Genomic DNA, 27,250 nt, shown 5'->3' with positions numbered 1-27,250 from the left:
CAAAATCAACAAAATGTACATTTAGGTTGGATTCCACGAAAAGAAATTCCATGCTCACAGCTGCTGTTCCCTGGCACTGCAGCTCCAGCACCCTCCCTTGCAGTTGGAAGGTGCTTTTACATGCAATTAGCGTCAGGCTCGCTGCCTGCCAGCACACATCATCCCACGGCCAGGAGCGACTCAGGATCCTCAATCACCCGTGTCTGGCAGCTCAGCTGGGTGCAGGAAAAGTGGGCACACCTCAGTGGGGCAGGGGTGTAGGTAAGAAATGCTATTCTTTATTCAGAGACCAATTATTGCAGACAGCAGCTGACGTTCGCAGGGCATTTTCAATCCCCACAGTAAAAGTACAGAGAGAAATGCAATTACATTTGGGACAGAGAACCCCAGTCCCAGTGCAAGCTGGAACTGCTTTGATGCAGAACAAGTGTGAAATCTCCCACTCCTTTCAGAAAAAAAAGGAGAAGTTTCAGTACTCAGATTTGAAGCAGGGCACAAAAAAAGGGATTATCCTGAAAATCTTGGGCAAATGTCTAAAGTATGGGTGCAGTCAGACACACTTCAAAATGTACTCAGGGTTTCAAGGAGTGTTGGGCTCCCTGTGGGACAGTCTGTGCTGCCAGAAAGTCCAGCACTTAATGACTCAGTTCCATCAAGATGAACAGCAGCAGGACCAAAGCTGGGTACTACAAATGCAGGAATATCTGTGAGCTGTGCAGAACGCCAGCAACAGCCACAGCACACACAGCATCTCAGTGGCACAAAGATTTTGGTCAGAAAACTCTGTCACAGGAAACCCTGCAGGCATATTTTCAACTAATGAGCCAGGAACACCATGAAGAGGCTGCAAGATAATTTCTTTTTGACTCCTAAAACAAGGAAAAAGCTCTCAAAGCAAATGGCCAGCACCCTCCAGCATATTAAACAAAGCACCAATATAATCCATTATAAAAGCAGTCTTAAGCCAAGAAAAAAACCAAAAAAGCAAAAAAGCCTCTAAAACCTAAACCAATAAACCCACAAAAAACTCCAAAGCAAGTCAACCTATATATAATATACCTGGAGCCAGTTGCTCACAAATACTGTGTGAGGTAGCTCTACTGACCCAGCTGTTAAAATGGATGTGACATAAAAACTCTTCCACTTTGCACCACTTGAGCTACCTGACAGTTTTCATGAACTTTAGATCTGCTTTTACTAGATGCATTTATAGAAGTCAGAAAAAAATCCCATTTTGTAGGGAAAAAAAAATGCTTTCATAGCTGTGGTTTTAATTCCACTGTTATAAAACATAAGAGTTGTATGTTTCCTTGTCATTTTCCTAACACTGTATTTAGTGCATTATATTGAATTTTAGCAGCTATTAAATACAGCAGAGAAAATGTTCCTTCCTTACATTACATTCCTACATTTCCCAAACAAACATCCCTGATAATTTCTGCAGGCTGTAATCTGCACTAGATTGTGTGGATGGTCTGTTACTTTGGTGTAATACATTAGTCCTAAAAATCACCAAATAAAGGGGACAATCCAGATCTCCTACAAAGGAAATGAAAATATTAAAGGAGGGAAAAAAACACACTGCTTAATTGTTTTTTACGGAATAGCTCTCTTCAAAAATGTGGTGATAAAATAAATTTTCTTTAAAAAATTTCAATTTTTTGGTGTTTTTATCAAGTCAGGAACAATGAATAGAAATTGAGATGAGAAGATGTTTCGACTTCTGTTAGCCCAAATGATCAAGGTGATTGTGATGGGCTGGAAGCTGGAGAATGAGCTGGAGCCCCTTGTGTCTGGCATGTTAATGGCAGGTTTATTAACAAAATGACAATCAGGAGGCTATCAGCACAACACAGCTCCCTCACACAGGTGCAACTCCAGGGATTCACATTCTGGAACCAGAGCTGGGCTTCAGGAGCCCGAGCTGCTGCTGCCAACACCAGACAGAACATCTGCACATCTAGGAATGGTAAATCCAGCCACAACCTTCCTGAGCAAGGTGGGGAGGCTTCTCCAGGGCTCTGGAGCAGGGAGTGTGTTTGGTCTGTGCTGTTTATGAAAATAAGGTCCCAATCCCTGATCAAAGCCTCTAAACCCACACCTAAATAATCAGCAGCAGTGAAAAGCACTTTTCATAATGAAGTTACATCATGGATGCAGCCATGCTCAATTTTTTTAGAGTATAACTGGGTTTTTTTTTCTCTTTTCTTACAGGAAAATTCACCTGCCACAGAGCAGATGATGGGTTAACAATGCTCCTGCAGCCACTGGCAGTGTGGCATGTCCAGTGTTTGCTAGCAGATGGAATTAGCACTGACATTGCTGCACCCCACACAACTTCAGGAGGTGCAGCAAATGCTGATGACAAGGGGAAAAAATGAATAATAAATAGATCCAGTCTATTTAAAAAATTTGTTGGTCAACTTGATCATTCCTTACATAAAGGCTCCACATTTTGTGTCTAAAAAAAGTATCCAAATTGATAATTTATGTTTAATCCATACTTTACCAAGTAATACAAGACAATAGCTGAGTAAACTACTTGACAGTAGTATTGCTTTAAAAGCTAAAAGGGTATAAAAGGTATGCAAATGCATAAACTTATATCTCATTTCATGTTATTTTCTGATGTAATTTAGCTGTCCAATAAAGCTGCTTTCATACTTAGCATTATTTAAAAGATCTTAACAATTACTTCACAAAGATCTGGAAAATGCATTCTGAGTGTCATAAAGAGCTCCAGCAATATTCAAGAACTTCTTTAAAATAACTTGACATAATTGGACACACACTAAAATATTTAATAACCAAACAAGCCTTTGAAGCAAATCACAAAGCAACACTATTCTATTGTGGTGACCCCAATTATTGCACAGGCAAGAAGAAAAGCTAAAAATGAACTAAAAAGCACTCCACCACATAATTTTTTTTAATATCTTCTGAAGTTGTGAAGACTGTCAGCATAAGAAAATACCCATAGAAGCATATTATTATTATTATTATTATTATTATTATTGTTGTTGTTGTTGTTGTTGTTGTTGTTTTGTTATTGTTATTTTATTATTATTATAATGACTACTACAATTAGCATAAGTTACAATAGAACTGCAAGGCAGCTTTAGTTGATGAAGCACCTTAAACACAGGCACAGGTACTGCACTATTTAATTTTATGTAATATAGGGATTTAGCCTAAAAAATGCTTCTTTGTCCCTTTTTCTAGATTCTTTCTAAGTATTTTATAGATTATTCTATATTATTCCTAATCACACAGGTAACATATCTATGTAAAGCTCAACAAGAAGACAGAAGACTACATTTTCACCAAAATATCCGGATCACCTAATGAAATACCTTTCTTTTTATATAGGAAAGTTAAATATTGTAATTTTTCACTTTGTGGCATCCCTGTGGCAAGTAAATTCTTTTTCTGAAGTAGCTTTTTTTCAAGATCATGTAAACACATGTCACAAACAGATTCAGATTCATAAATAAAGTTAGGAAATAATTTGGAAATAATTTAAATTCTGCCATTGGCGCAAAAAAATAATATTTTTATATATGTATATATATATAAATAAAAATAGAAATAATATGTACATTTATAAATATATTATGTAACATATTTTCTATCATATACCTATATAATAATTCTATATTATATATGGAATATACAATAATGTATATTTTGTAGATTTATATATATAGATATATGTAAAATATATATATAAAATAAGGATGGCTTTCAACCTTGTCAAGACTTCAGCTCTGGATAAAAGAATATCCACACCAAATTAAAAGCCATCCCTAATTTACTTATTTAGTAAAGTGACAGCTTTATATCACATCTATCTTTTGCAGTGTCTGTGTACTCCTCCCTTGTAATTTGTGACCACAAAGAGTAATTCATCTCCCATTCATTTCAGTCATGATCCAAACTCTCTCTCTGAATCCAAGCCCTGTATTTTTCCTCTGAGTTCTCCTTCATATTAAAAAAAAAAATAATTCTTAAATAACTAAGACCAAAAGTATGGAGATTGCAAACACTACAAAAGAGGCCAAGATATTACAGCAAGGAAACCAGTCCTGAAGACACAGATGCAGAAATATCTGGGGTTTTTGGTTCAATTCTAACTGTTCATTGAAAGAGGACCAGAAAACATGATCTATTACCATGATTTCTGTTATTTCCTTAAATAAAGTCAGGTGCCAGGGCTTTATTATAAACAGGATATTATGGCACTGCATTATACAGCTAAATGGAAAATTCATTCCAAGACAATGATGTGTCTACCTTCACATGGAGATTAGTTATAGGAGCACTGTCAGCACTTAAGGCAAACCATTCACAGTACATTAAGGATGCAATTAGAGCAAAAACCATCTTCAGCATTATTGTTCCTACTAATTAGTAGTAGTCTACAGACGCCAGAACATCAATAATAATACGAACAGTCAATTTGTTCCCTCAACTTTCAGCAAAAAGAAAACAACTAAAATACGTGTTTTCATCAAGAAATGAAACATGTATATTTTAAAAGGTATCATCTACATTAGCAGCCCCTTGGGCTTTCTAACAAAACTCTTCAAATAATAAGGTTTTTACTTGCTATTTTTTTTTAATGCTGTACACAAAGTCCTCTAAAGGCACGGAGGGAATAGACCTGAATTTTCAAACCACAAAGTCATTCTGCCTGTCCAGCCTGACACAACTTCCAACAGGATTTCTCTCAAAAAATGCAACCCTTTCTTATAAATTGATTAAATAGATTTTATTTAGCTCAGAGACCCAGATTACTCTGAGGGGAATGACCAAATTCTTCAAGGATTGATGCAGGGATCTGGGGAAGAGTCAGAGACAGACCCTGCATGTGGATATAGCAAGGTTTAGGTTCTTTGCCAAAGGAACTTTTTTACTTACCTTCCCACTGGCCAGTCAGCACCAGGCTCCTGCTAATGACAATGTCAATCTCCCGGGCCCCATATTCCACTGCCAGCTTTATCTCAGCCAGTTTGGTCTCCAGAGGAGTTTGTCCAGATGGAAACCCAGCAGCCACTAGCAAGAAAGGGGTGCAGGGAGAAGGAAGAAATGTTTCATGAATGTGTTAGTTTTATAAATCGACCATAAAATTGAAAATATTTTTGGTAATAGACCAAAAAATTTGAATGTTATTATTTTTTTTAATGCTTGTCATGATTAAAAAAAACCTACAGGCACTTCATCCTACTCTCTCTTCACCAATAAGAAACATTGGCTTTACCCTTAAAAACAATGTCCAGCAAGGTAAGTGCATCTTCTGAAAAGATCTTTCATATGCCTTGATGTTTTCCAGAACAGCCTAGATAAAAGCTCAATACCTATTGCTTCCAGCAGATTGAGCAAACAAGGAGCTCAGATATGAAGCAATATATACATTTTTAATTTTCTCCAATTCTTTTAAGTAGTATCTTGATTTAAATAATAATAATGTTGTTTAATGGTTAAATCACAATATAGCAAAAATTGCTTTCAACAAGTTCTATTTAAGATTGTGTTTATGATGGTTAAGTACAAAACCCAAAGGTAACTTTGGAAATGGAAAAAATAATGGCTTTGTCAGAGATTGCCTTTCTCTCTGACATATAAATGCATTTAATACATATTTTTCCCCTGCACAACAAGGAAACAAGAACAAAAAAACTCACATGTATCTCAGCATTAAACACCTGATCTAACTTCAAAGTCAGCCCCTGCTTTGAGCAGGGGGTTGGGCCAGATCACATACAGGGCTCCCTTCCAACCTGAGTGTTTCCTTGATTCTCCTTCTTGCTTCCTGCACATTCAGGACTTGTCCCTCATGTGTGATGAGTGGAGAAGAGCTGATTTTGGATGTGAAAGTCCTGAACCTGCTCAGCAGGCACAATCCCTGGCTCTGCTCACAGCTGCCTTGAAGCCAGCCTGTAGGATGTGCTGCTTTTGGCTGGGATAGTTATCCTCATTGTACCTGGAGTGTTTTGGATTTGTGCAGGAAACAGCCTTGGCTCTGCAGGGATGTGCAGAGCAGTGCCAGCACAGAGTCAAGGCTTTTTCTTGGTGAGTGGGCTGGGAGTGCACAAAAAGGCAGCTCTTATCTGAAACCACAAATTTTCTCACTTTTACTCTTCCAATTCTCTTTTTCCCTCCATCCTGGAAGTGGCTGTATGAGCAGGTGTGTGGCACACAGCTGCTGCCTTGACACAGGATTACACTTAAAAGCCAAACATGATAGGGAAAATAAACCTTTATTGGAACTCACATCATCATCATCATCATTATCTACTTAGTATATACTGATACTTGTCCAGCACTCTATCTCAATTTCTTCTGTCCAGGTGAAAAAAACACTGATATATTTTAAAGGCCTCTTTGAAGAGCTTCCAGCAAAAAGACTTGGCATTCCTGATAGACTTGATGTTGGAAGACAACAAAAGATTATACCAGAAGAAAATTCTCTTTCCATTCCCTTCCTTCCACCTGTTACCTTTTTACATTACCCCCTGACACAAAAGCAAGTCCAAACTTCTGGATTTCTCTATGTATTTTATAAAATCAAACTATTTAATGGGATATTTTTGAATAAAGCTCACCTGAAGCCACTGGTATGTTACAACCAGCAGCCTTGAGAGTGTTCACAGCATCAGAGACTCTCGCGGGGTACACACAAACTGCTCCAACAGTGATACCTGCAAAAGCAAAAGCCTCAGTTCCCTTTTTCCTACAGAGAATTCCACCTTCTCCATGAGCACGTGTGCATTGTCCTCAGCTCCCACTCCTGTGTTCTCACAAGGATCTTAAGCAGTTACACTGCTCAAATGGTCCAGGTAACTCTCGTGCTGTTTCCTCCCTCACCTTCCTTCACCTGACCCTGGGAGCAAGTCTGCATTAGCAGGAGTTAAAACTCCAAGATTTTTATTGACAGACTCACAGTTTAATGCCAACACACACAGTTAAGACTTTATCACAGTTATGCTTGATCAGCAAATTGCTGCAAGAGAAGCTGCACTGCCAAGCTCTGTTCTTACTTGTGGAGCCAGACTGAGCCCAGCAGCAACTGAGCAGTCTTTATGTTAATGCAGCCCTCCTGCATTTCCAGCTAAAATGCTCTTTAAATCTCAGATAATTGACCTCATATTTTATACTTCAACTGTCTGAAGAGTCCATAAATCCAAGTTTTAAAAAAGTACTAATCTTTGATATTACGTGTATGGCTTCAATCCAAGGCCTGATTCCCTTTTGGTCCACACCACTTCAAGCAGTGAAAAATGAGAAAATAACGAGGAAACACAGCCATTTCCTCTAGCAAATACACACCCCAAAAGCTACCATACCTTTATCATGCATGTCCAAGGCTTTGAGCAGATCCTCTCTGATAGGGTGCTTTGCTTTAAAACACAGCCTTTGAACATTGGAAGGAGTATCATCGCCCGAGAGAGTGGTGAGGTCTAAGCAGGTGACAGCTTTCAGCAGCCAAGCTGCCTGCAAAGGGAACAAAGCAAGGAATGGAGCATTTCTGTTTGCAATGCCAAAGCCAAACTGCCTTAGAAGTGCAGGAATCAGAAGCCTGGCTCCCACTCTGACAATGGGGAAATGTATAGGATGTAACATATAAGCAAATAATGGCTTAGGATAGGCTGGCAGATATTTGTCTTCAGCAGTATCAAATGGTACAGAGGATATCTCCTCAAAAGGATCCACTTCTTTTTGTGTGAATCAGGAACAAAAAACCATTAAAAAAATCTGTAATTTTGGTGCACAACACACCCCCAAAGGCAAGAGGTAAGTGGCAAGGTTAAAGCAGTCTTTAGATGGAAATGCTTCAGAATTTTAAAAGACTTATTAATCAAAGAATGGAACAGAAGCATAACTAAAAATTTTATGAGCTTTTTTTTTGCTGAACAGAAGTTGAGCTTAAGACATTATTTTGAATTATCTGTTGAAGGTCCCCCAGAAAATGCTCATTTACAGTGATGACTTCACTCAAAGCTGAGTTCTCTTACAGGGCACCTGTACAGGGTGAGAGTTTGCAATGGCAATGGGGTAGTGAACCATCACTGGCCTCTGTTAGTCTAAGACTGACTGATTGTTTCTGCTTCCTTCTTTCATCCTATAATTATTTGAAAGGAGTTTTCCCTAGAAATAGTTTTATGTTACTTTTACTTGGATTTTTTTATCCTCTGTTTGAGGGAATTTTTGTCTCCTCTCCAATGACATAAATCACAGTCATCAAGACAGATGTAGTCATGGGGTTTCAAGAACTGGTGCAAACTTCAGGGTTTTTAAAAGGGTTTTCTAATTGGGTATTTTGGGAAACAGGCTACAAAATTTGAATCTGTGATGCTGCTTACATTCAAGCATGTACAGGTTCAAAATCACCTCTGTTAAGGAAACAGCACATGACTGCCCTGCTGCGACAGCATTCAAATAGAGAGATGCTTCTGACACCCTTCAAAGTAAAACTTTGCATGGGTTTCTGTGTTTCTGGGTTTCTTTCTCTGGTTTTCTTTCCTGTGTTTCTACTTAGGAGAGGGGAGAAGTATTAGGAATAAACATCTGTTCGCAAGCGATATTGTGGGAGTGACACTAAATCCCTTTATTCCCAATGAGTCTCTGTAATCAAAGCCTGTAGTTGTCTGTATTTGTTATTTACAGTACCTTCAGTCAAAAGAAAACTTCTTTTTTACATAACAGGACCTGTGGTATCTGAGGATAGCCCTGGTTACCCATCTGGAGCTTCTCACTGATACTATTTCCCAACTGGGCTGATAAACTTGGTATAAAGTAACTTTTTATGCATAAGTGATGCCTCAGGTTTCAGCTTTTATATTTTTCACATTCTGTGCTGCTTTAGTGTGTGGGTCTGGGTTTCACATCAGGGGATAGTGAGCTCTCTGCACAGAGCAAGGAGATGAAACAATTCCTGCTCCAGCTGGGGACCAAGGACAAATGATCCAAATCTCAGGCCAGGAGCACAAACCCCGTGGGCTGCAGAGAGAAAAACAAGCAGGATGGGACTGCAGGGGCTGCAGCTGGAACTGGACACTGAACTGCAATGTGCACATGGAGCAGAGCTGAGCCCAGGGAGAGACCCCGGCAGCGCTCGTGCATTTTGGGACCATTTGGGTTCATCTTGGGTGCAGCCCTGGCTGGGCTCTGGTGCTGCCCAAGGTGCATCCATGCAGGAGATCCTTTGAATCAATCCCTGCTTTATTCTGGAACTCTGTCCAGCCTCTGGGCAGCCTTCTCAAGGCATCAGAAGAAACTCTAAAGAAATGCTGAGCTCATGTCTAAATCTCCTCCATTTATCTCCAATTTTTAAAATTTAATCATAACACACAAAGCACAAATTTTCAGAAAGGAAAAGCAGGCAAGAAACTTTTTTCTATCACCTTCCAGAAGTGCCTTACACCTATATCAAATTAACCCCAAACTGTAATCCCAAAATCTGTGCTCATTGTGAACACAGCTTCAGCCACCCCAGAATGGTTGCATGATGTCAACTATTTTGAACAACATTTTAAAGAACTGAGTATAATTAAATGATTCTTGCTTTGTTCTGTTACATTCCACTCTTAAGATTGATCCTTCATCATCTCCTTCCTCCTGCTTCCAGGGTTTCAGCTGCTGCTGCACATAAACAAGTTGTTCAGTGTGCAGAGGGGAGGCATCTCAAGCATTGTTTGCAGAACAGCTGCTTGTGAATGGAAAAAAGTTTCTCTTTTTATGCTAAGATGGACAATAACCAGCCATTTACCTTATCTCAGCAGCTGAAATGTCAGTTTTCCTGACATTAGTGGGCTCCTTCCCCCCCACCAAATGCCACAGCCAGTCAGGATTTTTGAATTTTAGCTTAAAAAACTAGTTAAGCAATGAAATCACACACATTGAGAATGTTTAAGCAAAGAAAAATCATCCAGGTAGGTCAAATTTGACAGGGACCATGATCATATCTTACAGGTTTAAAATTAAAAAATAAGAAGGCAGCATGCAGAGAAGTCTGTCTGGAAAACAGAATAAATGTGGAGGGATAGTAATACACAATTTAATCCACTCATGAATAAAGATGACTTAAATCCATTTGCAGTTTTGCCAGTCATGAGTTATAAGGTTTTTAACTTGTTTGGATAAATGCATCACCTTATTCCATCCCATCATCATCAAATACAAATTACTAAAATAAGACATGGACAAGCACATCTTTTAAGTTTACATGTATCTTGAAAAAAATTCAATATTACAGCCTGGAGAGGGAGAGTGACTGCTTTAAAAATACAGGAACAGAATGCATAAGAAGAGCACTTACTTGCCAATTACCTTTCAGAGTTCTCCATTTTTTAATTTCTTCTGCATGTCTCACCACTGCAGGTCGATTCACATACACTTTTGAGAGCCAGCCAAGTTCTGGGGGAAAAAGAAAAAAAAGAAAAAAAAAAGCCTCATCTATTTCTGTGTTCTTTTAATTTATGGTGTGGTACTTTAGAAGGAAGCTGTAGGAAGTTTGGAAGCTCTGAAGAGAGTGTTGTGCTTTCATGTCCTTCTAATGGCTTGTGTTCTTATCACCAGTCCAAAATAACCTCAGTTTCTGTTAGAAAGTGATCTGTGAACTGGTATTTCACACACCATGATTTGTGTGACATTGCAAGGGAATTAACTGAGTGCTGATGAGAAAGAGACACTGTCCTGTAACCTTAAATATAAGTTTATTATACATGTAGCATGAAAAAACAAAATAACCCCTACAGAACAGCCCTCTGCCATTGCTTGATGGCTTATTTCTAGATTCCAGAATTCCCAAAGAGCTGCAGATGCACAGCATGTACTAAGATAATGAAACTGTCTAGAGCCAGAAGAACCAAATATTGGCCACTGCCTAACAAAGGGTAACTGACTGAAAAAGGAGAACTGAGGGTTCAGGCTCTTGAATCTTTAAATTTCTGCTTAGCATGGTAAATCCAGAGTGCAATTTTTAATATTATCAAACATAGACTGCTCATGAGGGTACACAGGAGAAAGAAACTGGAGTATCTTTAAAGTCTCTCACATCCCAAAACATAAATAATTCTTCTAAATACCGTACAAGCATTCCATGAAAACACTGTGAAAATAACATCAACAATCATTTACCACCAATCATCAGCAAATCACCACCATCAATCATCAAATATCACCCCCAGTTAAGGTCAGAATATGGACATGGGCAAAGACAGGTACTAGGAGATAATAATTCTGGGGGACTGAATTTATTAAGAGCATGTCACTCTATGAATCTTCTTTACTACGGTGTTAAATTGCATTTCCCTTGAGCATATTGATTAAAAAAAAAAAAAAGGTTTAAAACTTAAAAAAAAAAATCTGGTAGACAAAATCACTAATTTTGTACAGAAATATGTTTTTTCTTCCTACTGAATAGCTTTAATAGCCAAAAAATGTAGAAAACTAATATACTAGCCAAAGTATGTGTAAATAAAATCTTGTTTTCCTAGGCTTACAAAAACCAATTTAGGGTAAAGATGACTCAGAGGAAATGCAGGACGACATGAAACAGCTGAAGAAAATCTTGTTTTGAGCATAAGTAAGCTACCACTGTCCTATTACCATATACAAGCTATAAGTGAGTGGTACCCACAAAGTGTTAGCTAAAAGCAGAACAAATAAATCAGTGAAGGAATTTCAAAGGGATCCTAAGGAATTTATGGATTTATTTTTTTTTAAAGATTGGATTTATGTATTTTTTAAATTTCTTTTAGTATCAGACTCACTGCATGGCAGCAAGGAAAAGGGGGAGCTTGGAAAGTTGCAAGCAAGTCAAACAACAAACCCTTGTCATTCTTTCCAATTTCAAAGCCCCAGGTTTATCCATTCTGCCCCCAAAGCAAGGAGCTCAGCTCAGCTGACTTGTAGAAAGCAGGTGAGAAAAAATTGCTAAAAAATCCATGGCTACAACTTTCCTCCTTTTTTGCCTATCAGGATATATTTGACAAAGTCCATGGGGGAGGAAATCACACATAAATCAGTATCTAGAGGAGGGACACACAAACCCTATGTTATGATTCTTCTCTTACCTGGGCCAGGTGCTGAGGCAGCATCATTTAATCATAATCCCATTTATTATAATAACTTTTGAACCCTCCTGGGTGCACGGTGACCTTTCAGCCCCTTTGGAAAATGTGATAAAACCAAAGGAAACAGTCTAGATGAGGAACTCAGCTTCTCTCTCTAATAAGGATCCTTTCAGCTGGTCTGTTCTAACCTATCCTTTCTATACGTTTGAAGACAACCAAGAAAACCAATTAGTAAATTATTTATAAAAACAATTCTCTGGGAGAGGAAGACAATGAAGAAGTGAAGACAGTGTCCAGTCTGTTAGGGAAAATTCAAGTTTGAAATGAAAATTTAAATGGAAGGACACAAATTTCGCCCATGAGTAGGTTAATTCTTCATTAGTCATTGTTTGTAGAGGATTCAGTCTGATAAAGCTGTTGTATCTACCCAACCTGACTTGAGAATCCTGACTCAGGTCTAAGCAATCTTTTTAAGATGTTAGAGCCCTGCACACTAGATCAGCTTAAAGGGAATAATCAACTATAAATCCATTAGGAGAAAGAAAAAAAATTCCAATTCATAATGGAACAAAAAGTGTGGAAGGAGAGTGGAAGTGGAAATAAGCTACTACTGTTGCTTTGCCCAAAGTCACCTGTGAAAGTCACCAAATATCAGCTGACCAGCAATAGCTGACTGCATGCTCTTTGCAAACAGGATAAAATCCTTTGGTTTGAGCCCTTTTCACTGTCTGGCACATTTTCCCCTCTGCTCTCAGTGACTCAAGGCTAGTCACAAAGGTAGCTGGCACATGGCAACTCAGTAATGTCTAACATCTAATTTTTGTGCATGGGATGCAAGAGTCCCTAAAAGACCACAGAAAGTGGATCTCCAAGTATTTCTTTTGAGTGTGGGAACTCAAACCACAGTGCACAGCACAGGCAGAAAATTAAAAATAATTTTAAAAAAGGAGTAATTTAACAAAAAATCAGAACTCCATCCTTTCTGTACAACTTAATGTGAGACATCATGCAGCTTTTACTACAGGAAATGAAATGGTGCAATAAAAATGGCACGGCAAGGAAGGACAAAGGTTCTGGAAATATGCAGCAGCAGATGGAGACTTCCATATAACACAGACCTTTTATTCAAGCCCATTCCTACATTAATTAAAGCAATGGGTAAGTGAAAACAAATATGTCTCAGCATAATTGTCTCTAAATAGACTTTCAAAGTTTGCCATGTGAGGTCTCATCAAATCTTTAGATCTAAGTGCCTTTATTCAGAAAAATCCCTCACAATTCCAGCTTTTCTCTTTTTTTTCATTAAATATCAGAATAAAACCATGTTTTGAAATAGAACTGACTGCCTTTGGATTCTCCCCCTCCCTCATTCCCCCAAGCTTTATGATTTAGTATCTGGCTAAGGAAAACTATATTTAATTAGGCTCATTAACCTTGCAGTGTGAACATGTCTTTTTTTTTTTTTTAAATAAGTCATCTGCTAGTCATCTGCACAGTCATGTGGCTTCAGGGATAAAAGTAATTAAAGCAGTTACACTACAGCTAATTAGCCAATATTCTGTAATCACTCTTCTAGTTTACTTTTTTTCTCTGAAGACATCTGAAAAAAAATTATATTCAATTCCTTAACAGGAAATTCATCTCCTCACGAATCCAAAAATACCGAGCATTTCCTCAGAAAACAATAAATAAAACCACTTCATTAGGATAATTACATAAATATCTAAGCTTCCTAACACATTCCTCATAAAACAGACCAAGCTTTACAGAAGCTTTTAAAAAAATGTGTTGATGGCATCCCTTCAGATGGCGAAACAGAAAGCTCAAGAACGCCTGAGGCGTTCGTTTCACAAGCATTTTGAGGCAGCACTGTTCCCAAAAGGAGCTGCCCCCCTCAACTGGTTATTTCATTTTGTGTGCCAGAGACAGCATGTGTGCTCCTGCTCTTACCATGAGCGCACGATAAAATGGGAAGGGAAGTGATGAAAGCTGTTATTTCAGGAGAAGAGACCCAAACTGTGTGCTGAACCTTCCGTGGAGCTCAGCTGGACACAGGCTGACCCCAGCTGGCCACGCAGAGCTGAGCAAAGCCACTGAAAGGAGAGAAAAGGCTTTGGGATCAGGTCTTGTTACAGCTGTCTTACCGTGTGAGCTGTTTAGAGACTTGGGGTTATTCAGCTTTGTCAAGACAAAAGCCATAATTATTTTTCCAGAGTGACACTTGATGTGGACCAAGAGATCCTTAATTTCATGCGGGTCTTCCTTTACATGACAGAAGCTCAGTCTCCAAGCCATCAGCATCCAGATACTCAAAGCAGGACACCAAAGCTTGAGCCCTGAGCTAGAAATCAGCTCTGCTGTCTTGTGCCATCAGTGAAATCACACAGTGCTGTCCATGGATGACACAAAATGGATCATGGTGTCCTCCTCCAAAGCATTTTGGAAACCAGAGAAGCCTTTCCTCAGGAAGTGAGATGCAGAACATCAGGACCTGGTTTCCTGCAGGCCCAAATCCCCTGTTGTTCCCTCTCTTCCTGAGACACCTCCTCACCCCAAAAACCCAGCTGTCCTCATGTGGTCCTTCCAACCATGAGTCAAACAGGACTCTGTTTCTGCCATAAAGGCCAAAATAAAACAGTTGCAATGAAAATTCATGTAATTTGCTGATCTGTGCCTGCCTTTCCCTCAACAAAAGAACTGATCTGGTCACTCCACCCAGCGCCTAACTTATTTGCAAGACAATCTACTTGTCCTTCAAATTTGATTAAAATTACCCACCAGATTCAAAAGGTGTTAGAACAGTGAAGAACCAGAGCCACAGTACAGGCTAAAACCAGCTATTAATATATTAGAACAGAATTATGCTGTTTTGAAAAGGGATGTAACACTTCATTATCTAAATGCCACTTACCAACAGGCTAGCTCTCACATGTAGACGGCTCAGAAATACCAACTATAATTAAAAATATATAAATTGAAACATAATGAATGTATTTTTGGCCCTTCAGCTAGAAGGTCTGAGCAACACAGATAGATAATGGGGTTTTTTAAGAATCCAAGAACATTGCAAAACAACTGTAATTAATTACTCATTGCTCAGAATACATACATATATGTGTGTGTGTGCATATATATATATATATATTTTTTAAGACATATATAGACACACAGAAGTAATAAAACATATAATTGTAGAATAATTTGGAAGACCTTCAAAGATCATTTGTCCAACACCCTGTGCAATGCAGCACCAGCTCTGAGGTCAGACCAGGCTGCTGAGAGCTTTATTCAGGTGGGTTTTGAGAGTCCCCAGGGATGGAGATTGCACAGCCTCTCTGAGCCCAACCTGTCCCAGCACCTGACTGTTCTGCCCCAAGTTTTCCCTCATTTTCCTGGGCTAAACCAGGAACTCTTTCAGCCTTTCCTCACAAGGCAAGCACCCCAGCCCCAGCCCCATTGTGCTGTCCCTCTGCTGAAGCTGTGACAGTTTTGTCAATCTCTCTTTCCTATTGGAAAGAGACACTGGACCCAATATTTCATGTGCCTTGCAAGAGGGATGGTCCTTGTGTCTGCATCCCCACAGTTAAACCAAAGCAGCTTGCACTTCCAAAACAGATGTTCACTGATATGTTCCAATATTTCTTTATGAAGTGACATCAAAAATTGCATCTGATACTCCTTGAAGCATGACAAAACATTAAACATCTGGGCTGTTAACCCAGGGAGCTGGAGAGCAGAGCAGGAGAGGCAGGCTCATTCCCATCCCTGCAGGCACCGTGGTGAGCCCCAGCACACAAGCTCTGCAAACAGCGCTTGTGGAATGAAAAACTTGTAAAACTCTTTGCACAACTCTTGGATTGCAAATGTATCAGTGCATGAGGGTGGTGAGCCTCTGACTGTGCACATCAGGGTCTTTTCATCTGTGGAACAAGCACCTGTTCTTTATTCCAAGGAAACACCTTCTTCTACTGAGGCACAGTGATGGGTACAAGGGAAGGAGATAAGGAGGGAAGAATCAAGGAATTTTACAAAAATGTATTTATTTTTTAAAAAATCACGCAGGAAAGCACTACATGCCATGATTGGTGAAGAGTTTGGCTTGTCAGTATAACAAATAAACAAATAGATACTCTCTAATGGCAACATCAGAGACCCCCTGCTTTGATAATGACATTAGGTAGCAAGCACAGAAACAGCAGACACAGAAATGGACAAAAACAATGTATTTTTAAGTAAAATACATTTTACCACTAGATGTCCCTGTTAGAAAACTCTAATTCTACACAAAGCTGTGTGGGAAACAGAGCAAATCACCTGAATTAGTGTTAAAGCTGCTGGCACGGGCTTGTAAAACCTTCAGAAGCTGAAGTGCCTAAGTGACAAAAGCAGTGAGCATTGCCAGCAACCATGAAAGATAAAGGTAAGGGTTTATTTACCCTGCTCTTTCTGAGTACTGCTACCAGCTGAGGTACAGCACTAAGATTTGTTAAGTGCTGTATTTAGTGTGCTGCTGTATTTCAGGTACATATTTAGAGGGAAAGCAAATGGCAGGCAGGTGCAGTTCTCTCTTTAAAGCAGCCAGCATAAGGCAGAGGCTAGAAGGTGCCACTTAAACATGGTGATAGCCACACCACTGCCTTTCCTACCCCTGCCCTGAACATCTAACCCAGCTCGTTTTGACCACAGCTGGTTTAAAAAAGGTCCCTGGGAAGGGATGGCAACAAGTATCAGCACTGAGCTGACTTAAACTTTCTGGATTCCCCACGTATTAACTAATTTAAAGCTTGAATTCACTAAGAAAAAGCATGACACACCCCTGGTTTAAAGGAACTGGAGTGCCTTTGCAGACTTTTGTGCTAGCTGTTTTTCCTAACAGTGATGTTTTGTCAATTACATTATTAATGTTTGTTTCAGCTCTTGGGATGGCTGCAGTTGAAATTCACCTGTCCCAGGAAGCAGCTCAACAAAGAGGACATCAGAGAGCAATTAGACAGCTCACTTTTGAAAGCTGCAACAATTTCAGTGAATGGAAACACAGCTCTCACTGTCCATCGACAGGCTAATCATCAAAACTGCATGTTGGCTCTGTGAAAAGTGCCTGTGCTTGTTCTCATGACAGGCACGTGATGCCACAATCTGCTGAACTCTGCTCGTGCCAGCTTTGAGACCCACCTGCTCCACAGCAGCTGGCCTTTGCTCCCCCTCTTCCATGAGGCCAGCCCTGTGTCTCCTCCACTTCATTGTCCACCTACTCATGATGGCCAAATTATCACACCTTGCAGGCTGCAGCAAGTGTCACCGCTTCAACTCATCCCACTGCTGCAGCTGGGTTTTGCTCAGGAAGGTGTAGCACTTTCCCCCTCCCCAGCAATGAGGAGAAAGGCAACTCCAGCCAGGAAAAGGCAGAGGAAGTCTTTCTCTGCCTTATCTCGGGCACCGCCACCTTTCAGGCCCAGAAACCAGCTGCAAACACCTGGAAAATCCTCACCACCCCCCAGAGAGCGAGCAACAAGGAGAACGATCAGAAGAGGTGGGGATGGAGTCTCGAATTTGCAAATCAGAGCCCAAATCAAGTGGTTTTAATCTCTTGGTGAGAAAGAGGGGAGGAAGGATTATCCCGTGAGAACCAGGACGGTGTGCAGGAGAGAACCAGGTCCGGGTTTGTGACAGGACCAGGGATGCAGAACTGTCCTACAGCCTCTGTAGCAGGTCCAGCTTTGTGACAGGACTGGGGCTGTCCAACAACCTCTGACCCTGCAGGTCCGGGTTTGTGAAACCACCAGGGCTATCCTACAGCCTCTGAACCTGCAGATCCAGCTTTGTGACAGGACCAGGATTGTCCTGCAACCTCTGCCCCTGAAGATCCAGATTTGTGACAGGACTAGAGCTGCAGAGCTGTCCTACAACCTCTGACCCTGCAGGTCGGGTTTGTGACAGGACCAGGGCTGTCCTACAGCCTCTGACCCTGCAGGTACGGGTTTGTGATACCACCAGGGCTGTCCTACAACCTCTGACCCTGCAGGTCCAGGTTTGTGATACCACCAGGGCTCTCCTACAGCCTCTGACCCTGCTCGGAGCCCTCAAGCCAAAGCCACTTGTGTCACGTTAACTCGTGTTTAACCCGCAGTCCCAAAGCCTCTCCCGGTCACGGGAGTAGGTCAGAACACGCACAGGAACCCCAGTGCTGTTCCTGTTTCGGCTTTGCAGAGGAACGCGGTCCCGGAGCCGCCGGGGGAGGCTCGGCCGGCCGCGGGGAGCCGGGGCCGGCACCGCTCCGCTCCGCCCCGGGACCCCCGCCCCGAGGCCCCGCAGCGCCCACCGCGGATCCCCGGCCCCGCTCGCTGAGCTCGCCGCTTACCCAGCTCGGTGCCCGGGTTCCGCCCCGCCATGGCCCGCGCTGCCCGCCCCGCACGGGCGGAGCTCGGGCAGGCCCCGGGCCGGCTCCGGGCCCGCCCCGCACGGGCAGGAAGCGGCGGGGCCGGGCCGGGCGCGGAGCTCCGCCGCCACGTGGGGAGCGCGCCGGGCACGGCTCGCCGCTGTTCCTGCTGCGGGGATGTGCCTTTCCTCTGGAAGTATACGGATATTCCGTTCCGCTGGAAACGCTGAACTTGCTGTTGGCGTGGGGATGAGTCGAGGCACTGTCCGGTGTCTTCGTGTTGAATCCTCAAGGAGGAGCTGGTGCCACACTACACACGGGGTTAATAAACCTGCCAACCTGTAAAACTTCTGGTACCTACAGAATGAAATTCTGGTAACAAAGCCACTGAAAACTTCATGGCCTTTACATTTTTTTCCAGATCTGTGAAAACCCCACAAAGTCTCATGGAAAATATGATGTACATTGTTAATATTGATGTCAAGGGCATGGGGTAAAGCAGGAAAGGGCCATAACTCTGAAACCTGAGGACACTTTTCCTTTTTGCTTTTCCCATACCAAAACTGCATGTGTGCTTTGAGAAGCAATGGTTTGAAAGGCAGCAGTCACTCCAGAAGTATATACCATTTGCACTGTGTACTTTAGGACCTGTCAAAGCAGGCCAAAAATTACAAGCTTTCAAGTACGTGTGGTTGTGCATCCTCCTCCCCCTTTTCCAGGCCACACTGTCATCTAAGAAATGGTTAAATGCTCTTAAGGATTATTCCTCTGTTAAATTGTTACGTTAAGTGTTGTTCCTCTGTTAAATTCTTAGGTTTAAGGTAGACATTAACATTACTGTTAAGGTTGAGTGCTGTTTAAGGCCTAAAAGCTTATTCCTTTTTATCCTCACCTTCACTGTCCTTTTCCCACTTAAAACACACACATCTCTCTAAACAGCACTTGGTTCATTTCTGTTTTGATTGCCTGGATTTTGTTTGGTTTTGTTGTTGCTTGTTTTTCCCTGGTGTGCCTTAACTATCCTGTAAGTAGTAGAGTGAATCTTGCCAAAGAACTTTGTTGTTTGGGTTTTGCTCATACCCTTACTGGTGATCAGAATAAGGGACATGGATTTCTGGTGAACTTGGGAATAACTAGGCTAACAGATAAACTTGATGTTAAAGGGTTGTTTTTTTTTTCCCCAGTTAAATGATTCTGAGATTCTATTCCAGACCTCTCTGTGAAATGCTGTAGATCCTACTGCAAATACGGAATAAAACCCACAGCATACAAGAAATTTCACCAGGGAACAAGGCATTCAAAGTCCCTCACTTTAAACACATCCAATTTCTAAATTAAAATTTTTATGCTGAAGTACTAGATATGCAGCCCTCATAAGCTTTAGTAGAATTAGCAAGACTGAACCATTTAGCTGTAAATCAGTTACTTGTTTTTAGAATAAAATTCAAATAGGTAATTGCAAATAGGTATAGTCTGCAAAAACAGGACAGTAAGGACAAGTATGAATATGAAAAAATAAAAAGATGTGTGAATAAATATACCTCTTTCTCCTTACCACACAGAATGCATTATGTAAAGCTTTCAGCATAACATTAAAGAAAATGACAAGTGGAAGAATGGCAATTATTTTCTTTAATGAAGAAAATATGATTTGTAACCTTGAAAGAGTAACTTTTTTATCCAGTCTGGAGGACTAAACCCAAGCTTTACACAGATTTGCAGCCAGCCTCTGATATTTTCATGTACAACCAAATACTTCAGGCAGCACGTTTAATTTAGGAATTTTCACTTTTTCTTTTTAGAGACTCATGTTTACATTCAAACTTTAAAGAATAAAAAAGATACAAAGCTTACAGATCAAAGAACTTGCCACCCTCTGTACCAGCCCTAAAACATTCTTTTGCTTTCTCTCTGTAGGAACAAGATGCCAAGGATTACGTGATTAATGCAGTTGCTTTTCCATGTCATGAACCCAACGCTCAAAAGTAACGTACGAGTTTGGAGAGGCTTTTTATTTAGACAACTGAAAACAGTTAAACATTCAGAAGCAGCATACAATGAAACAAAACCCAAACCAAATACTTTTAAGTACATAATCCCTTCTTTTCAACTAGAGCCAATTTTTCCAACTTTCAAGAAAAAAAAAAGGTAAAAGCCATTGTATCTCTTCTTTGTAATAATGAAAACACACTACAATGAGTCTAATTGAGACTGGAGAGACTGGATCTTGGCTTGCACACTTCTTTGAAAAGACAGTAGGCAGTTATGCCAAAAAGCCAGCAGAACTCTACTACTTGTCTTTTGGGTTTTTATTTGGATGCTCAGTTCTCTTACAGACAACACCTAGCCAGTTCCACCGCATTCTCATCAATTACTGCCCATCTTTGCCCCACGCAGGGAGCGCACTCTGGAAGGCTGCTGTCTGTCACTGCTCACTTGATTTAGTCTCGCATGTCCACGTGTCACATAACAGCTGCAGTAATCAGGCTTTCACTTCAGGAGTTGAGCTGTACACTGTATCTGAGTTTTCAGAGGCAATCTCTTCTGCAACTAAATAAAAAGGGTGTTATTTAACTTCACTTTAGATATAGAAACCAAGGAAGTGTTGCAGGGATTGCTTAAAGAGACCAGTTCAGTTTGTTTTCCCATTCAATCTGACCCAGCTGTTCTACCCCATCTGTTGTGCCTGCACAGCTCCAGTCACCAGTCTGACACTGACCACATAATCAGTGTCAGGCAAATGCATTCAAAGTTCTTTTGAAAAGAGTCAAAAATACCAGAAAGCACTTGAGGGAAAGTACTTCTTTCATACTAAGGAATGCTATCATCCTGACTATCTTTTAACACTGAGGCAGTTGAAGCTGACAGTTCAGTTCATTACCTATTTCCTCCTCTGCAGTTCCTGGAAGGGTAGTCCTTGCTTTTGCTGCTTCTGCATTCTCCTCTTCTGCAGAGAAAGAGTAGAAAAACAGTCAATACCTTCAGTTCCACCCACTCACCTTAATTTAAAAAAAGTAATTTCCATGTAATTCAGTGTTGAGGAGAAACACTTGAGCAAGCAATTCTATTAATGAATATCCACATGTTGTTATTGCCTCCCTCTCCCCAAGCTGAAAGAACCAGAGTACAGTATAAAAGAAAACTACCATCCACACTTCTAGAGTCTCTCTTTCAGGATTATAGAAGTGCTATCACATATTTCTCACTCTTTAACGTAAAAATACATCAGGCTCTTGGCTTAAATACCCACAAAGTGTCTATATTGAAAAAGCTTATGGGTGTGATGTGAACTGCTTACAGAACAGCTATAAAGTATCCTTCAATCTAACAGAAAGGAGTAGACAGAAACCCTCAGCAGACAGGAATCACTGTAAGAAACTCAGTGTTTAGCACTAATGACACACATCACTTCAAAAGTGCACACGGAGTTGCCAAGTTTCCCCAGGACCCAGCACACACTTACCAGGAACTACACACTTCCAAAGGCCATAGGTTTTCCCTACTGTTGTCTGCCACAGCCTTAGTGTGCCATCCTCAGAGCCACTTGCATATAACTCTCCATCGGGGCTAAACCTCACGCAGTGGATGGGACCAAAGTGCCCTTTGTAAGATTCTGAAGGGAACACGTCAAGACTGTCAATTTCAAATTTCAGCCAACAACTGAAACTTAAGTACAAACCGATCAGTTTCTGATACAAAACAGTTTCCATGAATGGGTGTGTCAGCAATGGCTACTTTAGGCATTTAATAATTAAGACTTTAATGTTTCATTAACTGCAAGGAAAAAGGTGCTTAGTTATTCTAGACAAAACTGCAAAGCAAGCCAGCAGCACTGAGTACACGTGCTGTGTTCCTTCAACCACTCCTTCCACTTTTAAATGAGGACTGGATCAGTAAGAAAATATCCTTTTTCTGAAACAAGTTTGGCCAACACATCATATTTTTTCATAAAATCTTGTAACTGACATATCTAATGAACAGTATGACAATTCAGCATACAGCTATTATTGCAATACAGAATGAGAATTTCTTTTCATGCCACGCTAAGACCTCATTTGAGTACAACAGTTTCATTTACTGGACATTATTTTATTAACACCTATTTTATAATTATAGGAGACAAACATACCTAATTCTTCTCCTGTATTATAGTCATATTTATAGAGTTTAAAATCTTCACCACCTGCAACCAAACATTCTTTCGCAGGGTGAAGAGATGCAGAATTGATTGTAGCAGGTGCTTCAAATGATTTAATCTGCTCTAGACTGAGGGAGAAAAGTTTGTTAATGAAATTCACATTTTAAAAAATACTGAGAGCAAAGAAACTGTGATTCCACTAACCTCAACTGCTTTTCCCAGAAATAAATTTCAACCCCAGAGTTTCTAAAACAAGTTTTGATACTTGCAAATCATGCTTGTCAAGTTAGAAATGAGTTTAGAATAAGCAAAACAAAGCTCACACATACAGAACTACTTTCTGGAATATGTTTAAGCATGTCATTTCCTTTCTTGAAACATCAGAGATGCCAGTTTAGACAAATTGGTGACTCTGGCCTTGTACAGCCAGTTTTTACCCACAAGAAGGCCATTACTCCACCTGTGAAAACTGGGAGTTGTGGACTCACGTTTCTGCACTATGAAAAGCAATAGTCTTTCCATAGGTTATCACCAGTATCTGTCCTTCTGGAACATACTCCATGCTGCTCACTGACATGGCCACACTTAGTGACTTCACCTCAGTCATGGTACTCCGGTCCCACAGGCTTAAAAGGAAACAAAAAGGGAAAAAAAGACTCTCAGACTTCTGCAAATCAAACAGTTTCCAGCCGTGGCAAAACCTGCATCAAAAAAGGCACCCATCAAAGGAATGCGGTTTGATTCCACAGGTACTTCAGATCTTCAGTGGCTTTATCTGCATTCTCACCTAGGCCAGGATTAACACACATTCCCATTTTAAAATACTTTTATCTTTTTAGCTTAATGCCACAAAATTAAATGATATATACAAACACCATTTAACTACTCAATGATTCTCCTGGAGATTGAAAATCTTGGTTTAAGTCTTCTAAACAACAGACCTTGAAGATTCTATTCTGTCTTTTTACTTCAAAAGACAAAGAGTTACTAATCCCAATTTACAGAGGTTCATTGAGGATAATAAAGTTTCATATCTAGCAGTGCAAGAAGTATCTAAGCAGAAATAAAAATCTTTATTCATTAGCTGACTGCTGCATTTCTATTCTTACAATCTGGATGAAAACAAACAGGACTAGGCTCTTGATTATCTTCAACACTAGGAAACCAAGAAGACAAAGCAGCAATAGCTCAGGACAGTGTGTACACAAGAGACATGATCTATAAATCTATAAATTCAGGATTACAAAAGGCATAAATTTATTTTATTCAGTTCTCAAAGACCACCTATTCTTATCCTCTGTCCGTGAGGAGCACACATTTATGGGGAAATCAGAACTATTACCAAAATGATCTCTGACAGCAGAACAGAGCTGTATCAGCCATGCAGCTACAATCATCTAGGATCAGGTAACTTGTGTAATCATATCCTTTACCAAAAGAACACAACTTCATCCTCACATAGAGCATGACAATAAAGAAAGTTTAAAGTTACTTTTTTCTTACCGCACAGTTTTATCATCAGCTGAAAGAATCTGTTTGTCATCACTGCTCCACAAGGCCTTTTTAATGCCAGAAGTATGTCCACTGACAACATCAGGTTCTTAAAAGAAAGCCAAATATTTTAATAAATGTAACAAAATGAAATAACACCATGCAGCAGTTTGGGGGCTTCCTTAAGCTACACAGATTTCCATCTACTAGAGACTGTTGAATTACTTCAAGCACTTAGGACTTTATTTGTAGATCTTATTCCAGGAACAATAATAAATAAACAAAATAAATGCAAAGTGGTTATCTGATTGCCTAGCTTTCAAAAACTTCACTAGGTGAACATCGATGTTCTCTGACTTCCTATCAACCATCAAAAGGTCAGATAACTACATTTAATTAATTTTAATTCATTAGACCAATTTCTAGCATGTCTGCACTGAAGGGAAACATGCTCTGCTTGATGTCTCATTCCTGGAATTGTGCAAGATCAGGTTGGATGGGGCTTTAATCAGACCACAGAAAAGGGTTTGGAACCAGGTGATCTCCAACCCAAGCAATTCTGGACCCTTATATACCAAAAGCTTATGGACATTACATTTGTAAAACATCCCTCAACATTGTTCTTAGTGATTCATAACAGAAAGTCACCTCTTAATCTCAGAAGTTTTATTTAACTCAAAAAAGCCCCCAAGAGTCAGTTTTAAAAGCAGACTCACCTGCTTCTGGCTTGCTCAAGTCATAGATACGCAAGAGCTTATCCTGTCCACCTGTTAACAGATAATTGCTATCCTGAAACAGAAGTTATAGAGAGTCAACTCTACTTTGAATCAAAATACAGCTTTTGTCTGTGAGTTAAAATCACAGCTTTTTCTCTCAGATAGCCTTTACACAATTGTTACATTAACCCTACAATCTTAAAAACAAGCAGCAGTATTTTAGATTATTTACCTGTTAAGATATACAACAAAAAAAGCAAAAAAGTAAATAATAGCAAAACATGCTCAAGAGCTTATTTCCCTGGTGAGTAAGGTATAAAGGTTTTTCATACCTGTGTAAAATCCACACTTTTGACAATGTGTTTGTGAGCCAGTGTGATCAGTTCATCGCCTGACACAGCATCCCACACTTTGCTAAACAGCAAGAGGAAATATTCATATTTTAGAAGCACCAGCACAAATCAACCTGGACAGTCAGATGAATTTGTAAGCAATCTTTCCTGATGCCATCACAATATTTTATCCTAAGTGCTACATTCTTGTAAGTTGTAACCTAGTTGGTCAATAAGAATATTTTATATATTTTTACTAGAGCTTTCTTTGGACTATCCCACCACTCTCCTTTATGCTCTTCTTCAGGACCATGCAAACCAATTAACACTTTAGTTTGAACACAAAGGTGCCTCTTCTCTGCAACATCATTAATATAGTTTACCCTCCACTAACAAGATTCAACTTGCAAAATATTCATTAATACTGCAAGCAGCACAAACAACATCGAAGAACTAATTCACCAGAAGTTTCATGTAATGGAAAGAGGCTAACTGCTAGATGAAAAATAAAAAACCCCCCTTTCAACTCTGCTATAACTACAGTGCCAGAGATGAGAGCTGCACAGAAAAGTAAAAGTAAACCAGGATGATAATTAAGCACATCAAGAAGCAATCACAGTTGCTCATCATGACACAATTAACAGTAGCTACTTTGAAGAAGATAAAAATCTAGGTTTTAATTTGGCTAGCCAAAAATAAGCTAACAGTTACTAAAGAAAAATGAATCCGTAATTTAGCACAGCTATGTTGTCACCAAAGAGCTACAGAACAAAAATCAAAACACAGACCATGAAAACAGTCCATCACTTACGCTGTAAAATCTGCTGCTGCTGTAGCTGCTTTAGTGGCATCTGTGTTCAGGGTGGCACCCCAAACAGCACCTTTGTGGCCCAGAAACGTGCCAATCCAGTCTCCCGTGTCCCCCTGGCGCAGCATAGGCTTGCCATCTTCACAGAAACAAAACCAGTATTCAGGTGACACGGTAAAAGAGAGAGGCAGCAGTTTTTTAAAGGAAAAAATATTGCCTTGCACCAGCACGTGGAAATGCCCCATACTTTACAAAGCCACTCTTTGCAGGGGGGTTTAGCTGTAGAGTTTGGATGTGCAGCTGTACTTGCTGCATGCATCTAAACTGTACTGATATTCAAATGCTGCTGCAAATGAGACAAAAGTACCCTGTTAAAAATCTGTAACTTTGTCTTAAGATAGAAAGAGGGTAGAAAGGAGCATTTCATTTAGGTTTTATCTTTAGTAAAGTTTTCTTTATGTAATACAGATTTGGTTTGCTCTTTTTTCACATTGGAACATATGAAGTCACCAGTATGTAGAAACAAGTCTTGCGGCTGCAGTGAGGAAGTAGTAATAGAAATGAAGTAGCAACAGAAAGCCTTTCCTATCATCAGTTTTTTCTGGAAGGCTATCAAGGAGTTGTTCACACAAGATGCAGAGCTGAACTGGAAGCCCTTCAAGGCAGGAAAGGAATACCCTTTAAGACGTATGCATGCAAAAGATGACAATATACATGCACGAAGATAAAATGCTATTTCCACAGTGAATAAAGAGTTCATCAGGGCAAGGTAGCTGCCCTGGCCAAAGCGGAGCTCGCTTTAGGCGATGGGAAGTTTTACAAACAAACCACTCCGGAGACCCCCATCAGCCGGGATCCCCGCGGGGCGCATGAGGGCTCCGACACCCCCGGCTCACCCGGCAGCGAAGCACCGGGGAAGCATCCCGGCTGTGCGCTCCCTTCGCCATCCCAGAGCACACCGAGGCGGTGCCACATCCCCAGGACAGGGCCGGGACAGCCCCGACCCCGCTCCCACCCTCGGGCCGGCGACGCGCGGCCTACGAGCGGCGGGGCTCCCCGGGCCGCGGCATCCCGAACAAAGCGGCGCCGTCCCGCTCACCCTTGCAGGCGCTGATGAGGAAATATCCGTAGGGGGTGACGCCGCTGAAGGCCAGGTCCACCACGGGCCGCGTGTGGCCGGAGCAGGTGAGCGGGGTCTGCCTCATGGCCATGGCGGCGGCGGCGGCGGCGGCGGGGGCCTGGGCAGGGCACGAGTCCGGCGGCCCGGCGGGAGCGGCGGCGGCGGCGGCGGGGGAAGTGACGGGCAGGAAGC

General features: G+C 40.8%; 2 protein-coding genes across 2 annotated transcripts in view; both read right to left on the bottom strand.

Moving 5' to 3' along the window:
* The window catches only part of DERA (deoxyribose-phosphate aldolase), a 48,022-nt gene extending 29,466 nt beyond the window's left edge, over positions 1-18,556 (bottom strand). The window contains exons 1-5 of the mRNA XM_064421365.1: positions 18,436-18,556; positions 10,319-10,416; positions 7,347-7,494; positions 6,606-6,701; positions 4,921-5,055 (exon numbers count right to left, since the gene is read on the bottom strand). Coding sequence (XP_064277435.1) covers positions 4,921-5,055; positions 6,606-6,701; positions 7,347-7,494; positions 10,319-10,416; positions 18,436-18,466 — 508 coding nt within the window. The 5' untranslated portion in view covers positions 18,467-18,556. The remainder of the gene's footprint in view (positions 1-4,920; positions 5,056-6,605; positions 6,702-7,346; positions 7,495-10,318; positions 10,417-18,435) is intronic.
* A 1,510-nt stretch (positions 18,557-20,066) lies between these two features.
* Positions 20,067-27,250, bottom strand: STRAP (serine/threonine kinase receptor associated protein). Its single transcript, XM_064421364.1, has 10 exons — positions 27,038-27,250; positions 25,942-26,077; positions 25,131-25,212; positions 24,799-24,871; positions 24,095-24,191; positions 23,080-23,217; positions 22,583-22,719; positions 21,917-22,066; positions 21,335-21,400; positions 20,067-21,003 (listed from the first exon to the last, which is right to left on the bottom strand). Exons 1-10 carry the CDS (start codon positions 27,147-27,149, stop codon positions 20,936-20,938), a joined length of 1,059 nt encoding a protein of 352 aa, XP_064277434.1. The 5' UTR covers positions 27,150-27,250; the 3' UTR covers positions 20,067-20,935.

The sequence above is a fragment of the Passer domesticus genome, chromosome 5 (assembly GCF_036417665.1).
Source record: "Passer domesticus isolate bPasDom1 chromosome 5, bPasDom1.hap1, whole genome shotgun sequence".
Lineage (NCBI taxonomy): Eukaryota > Metazoa > Chordata > Aves > Passeriformes > Passeridae > Passer > Passer domesticus.
The sequence above is the reverse complement of the archived record's forward strand: the minus strand, read 5'-3'. Positions and strand labels throughout refer to the sequence as shown.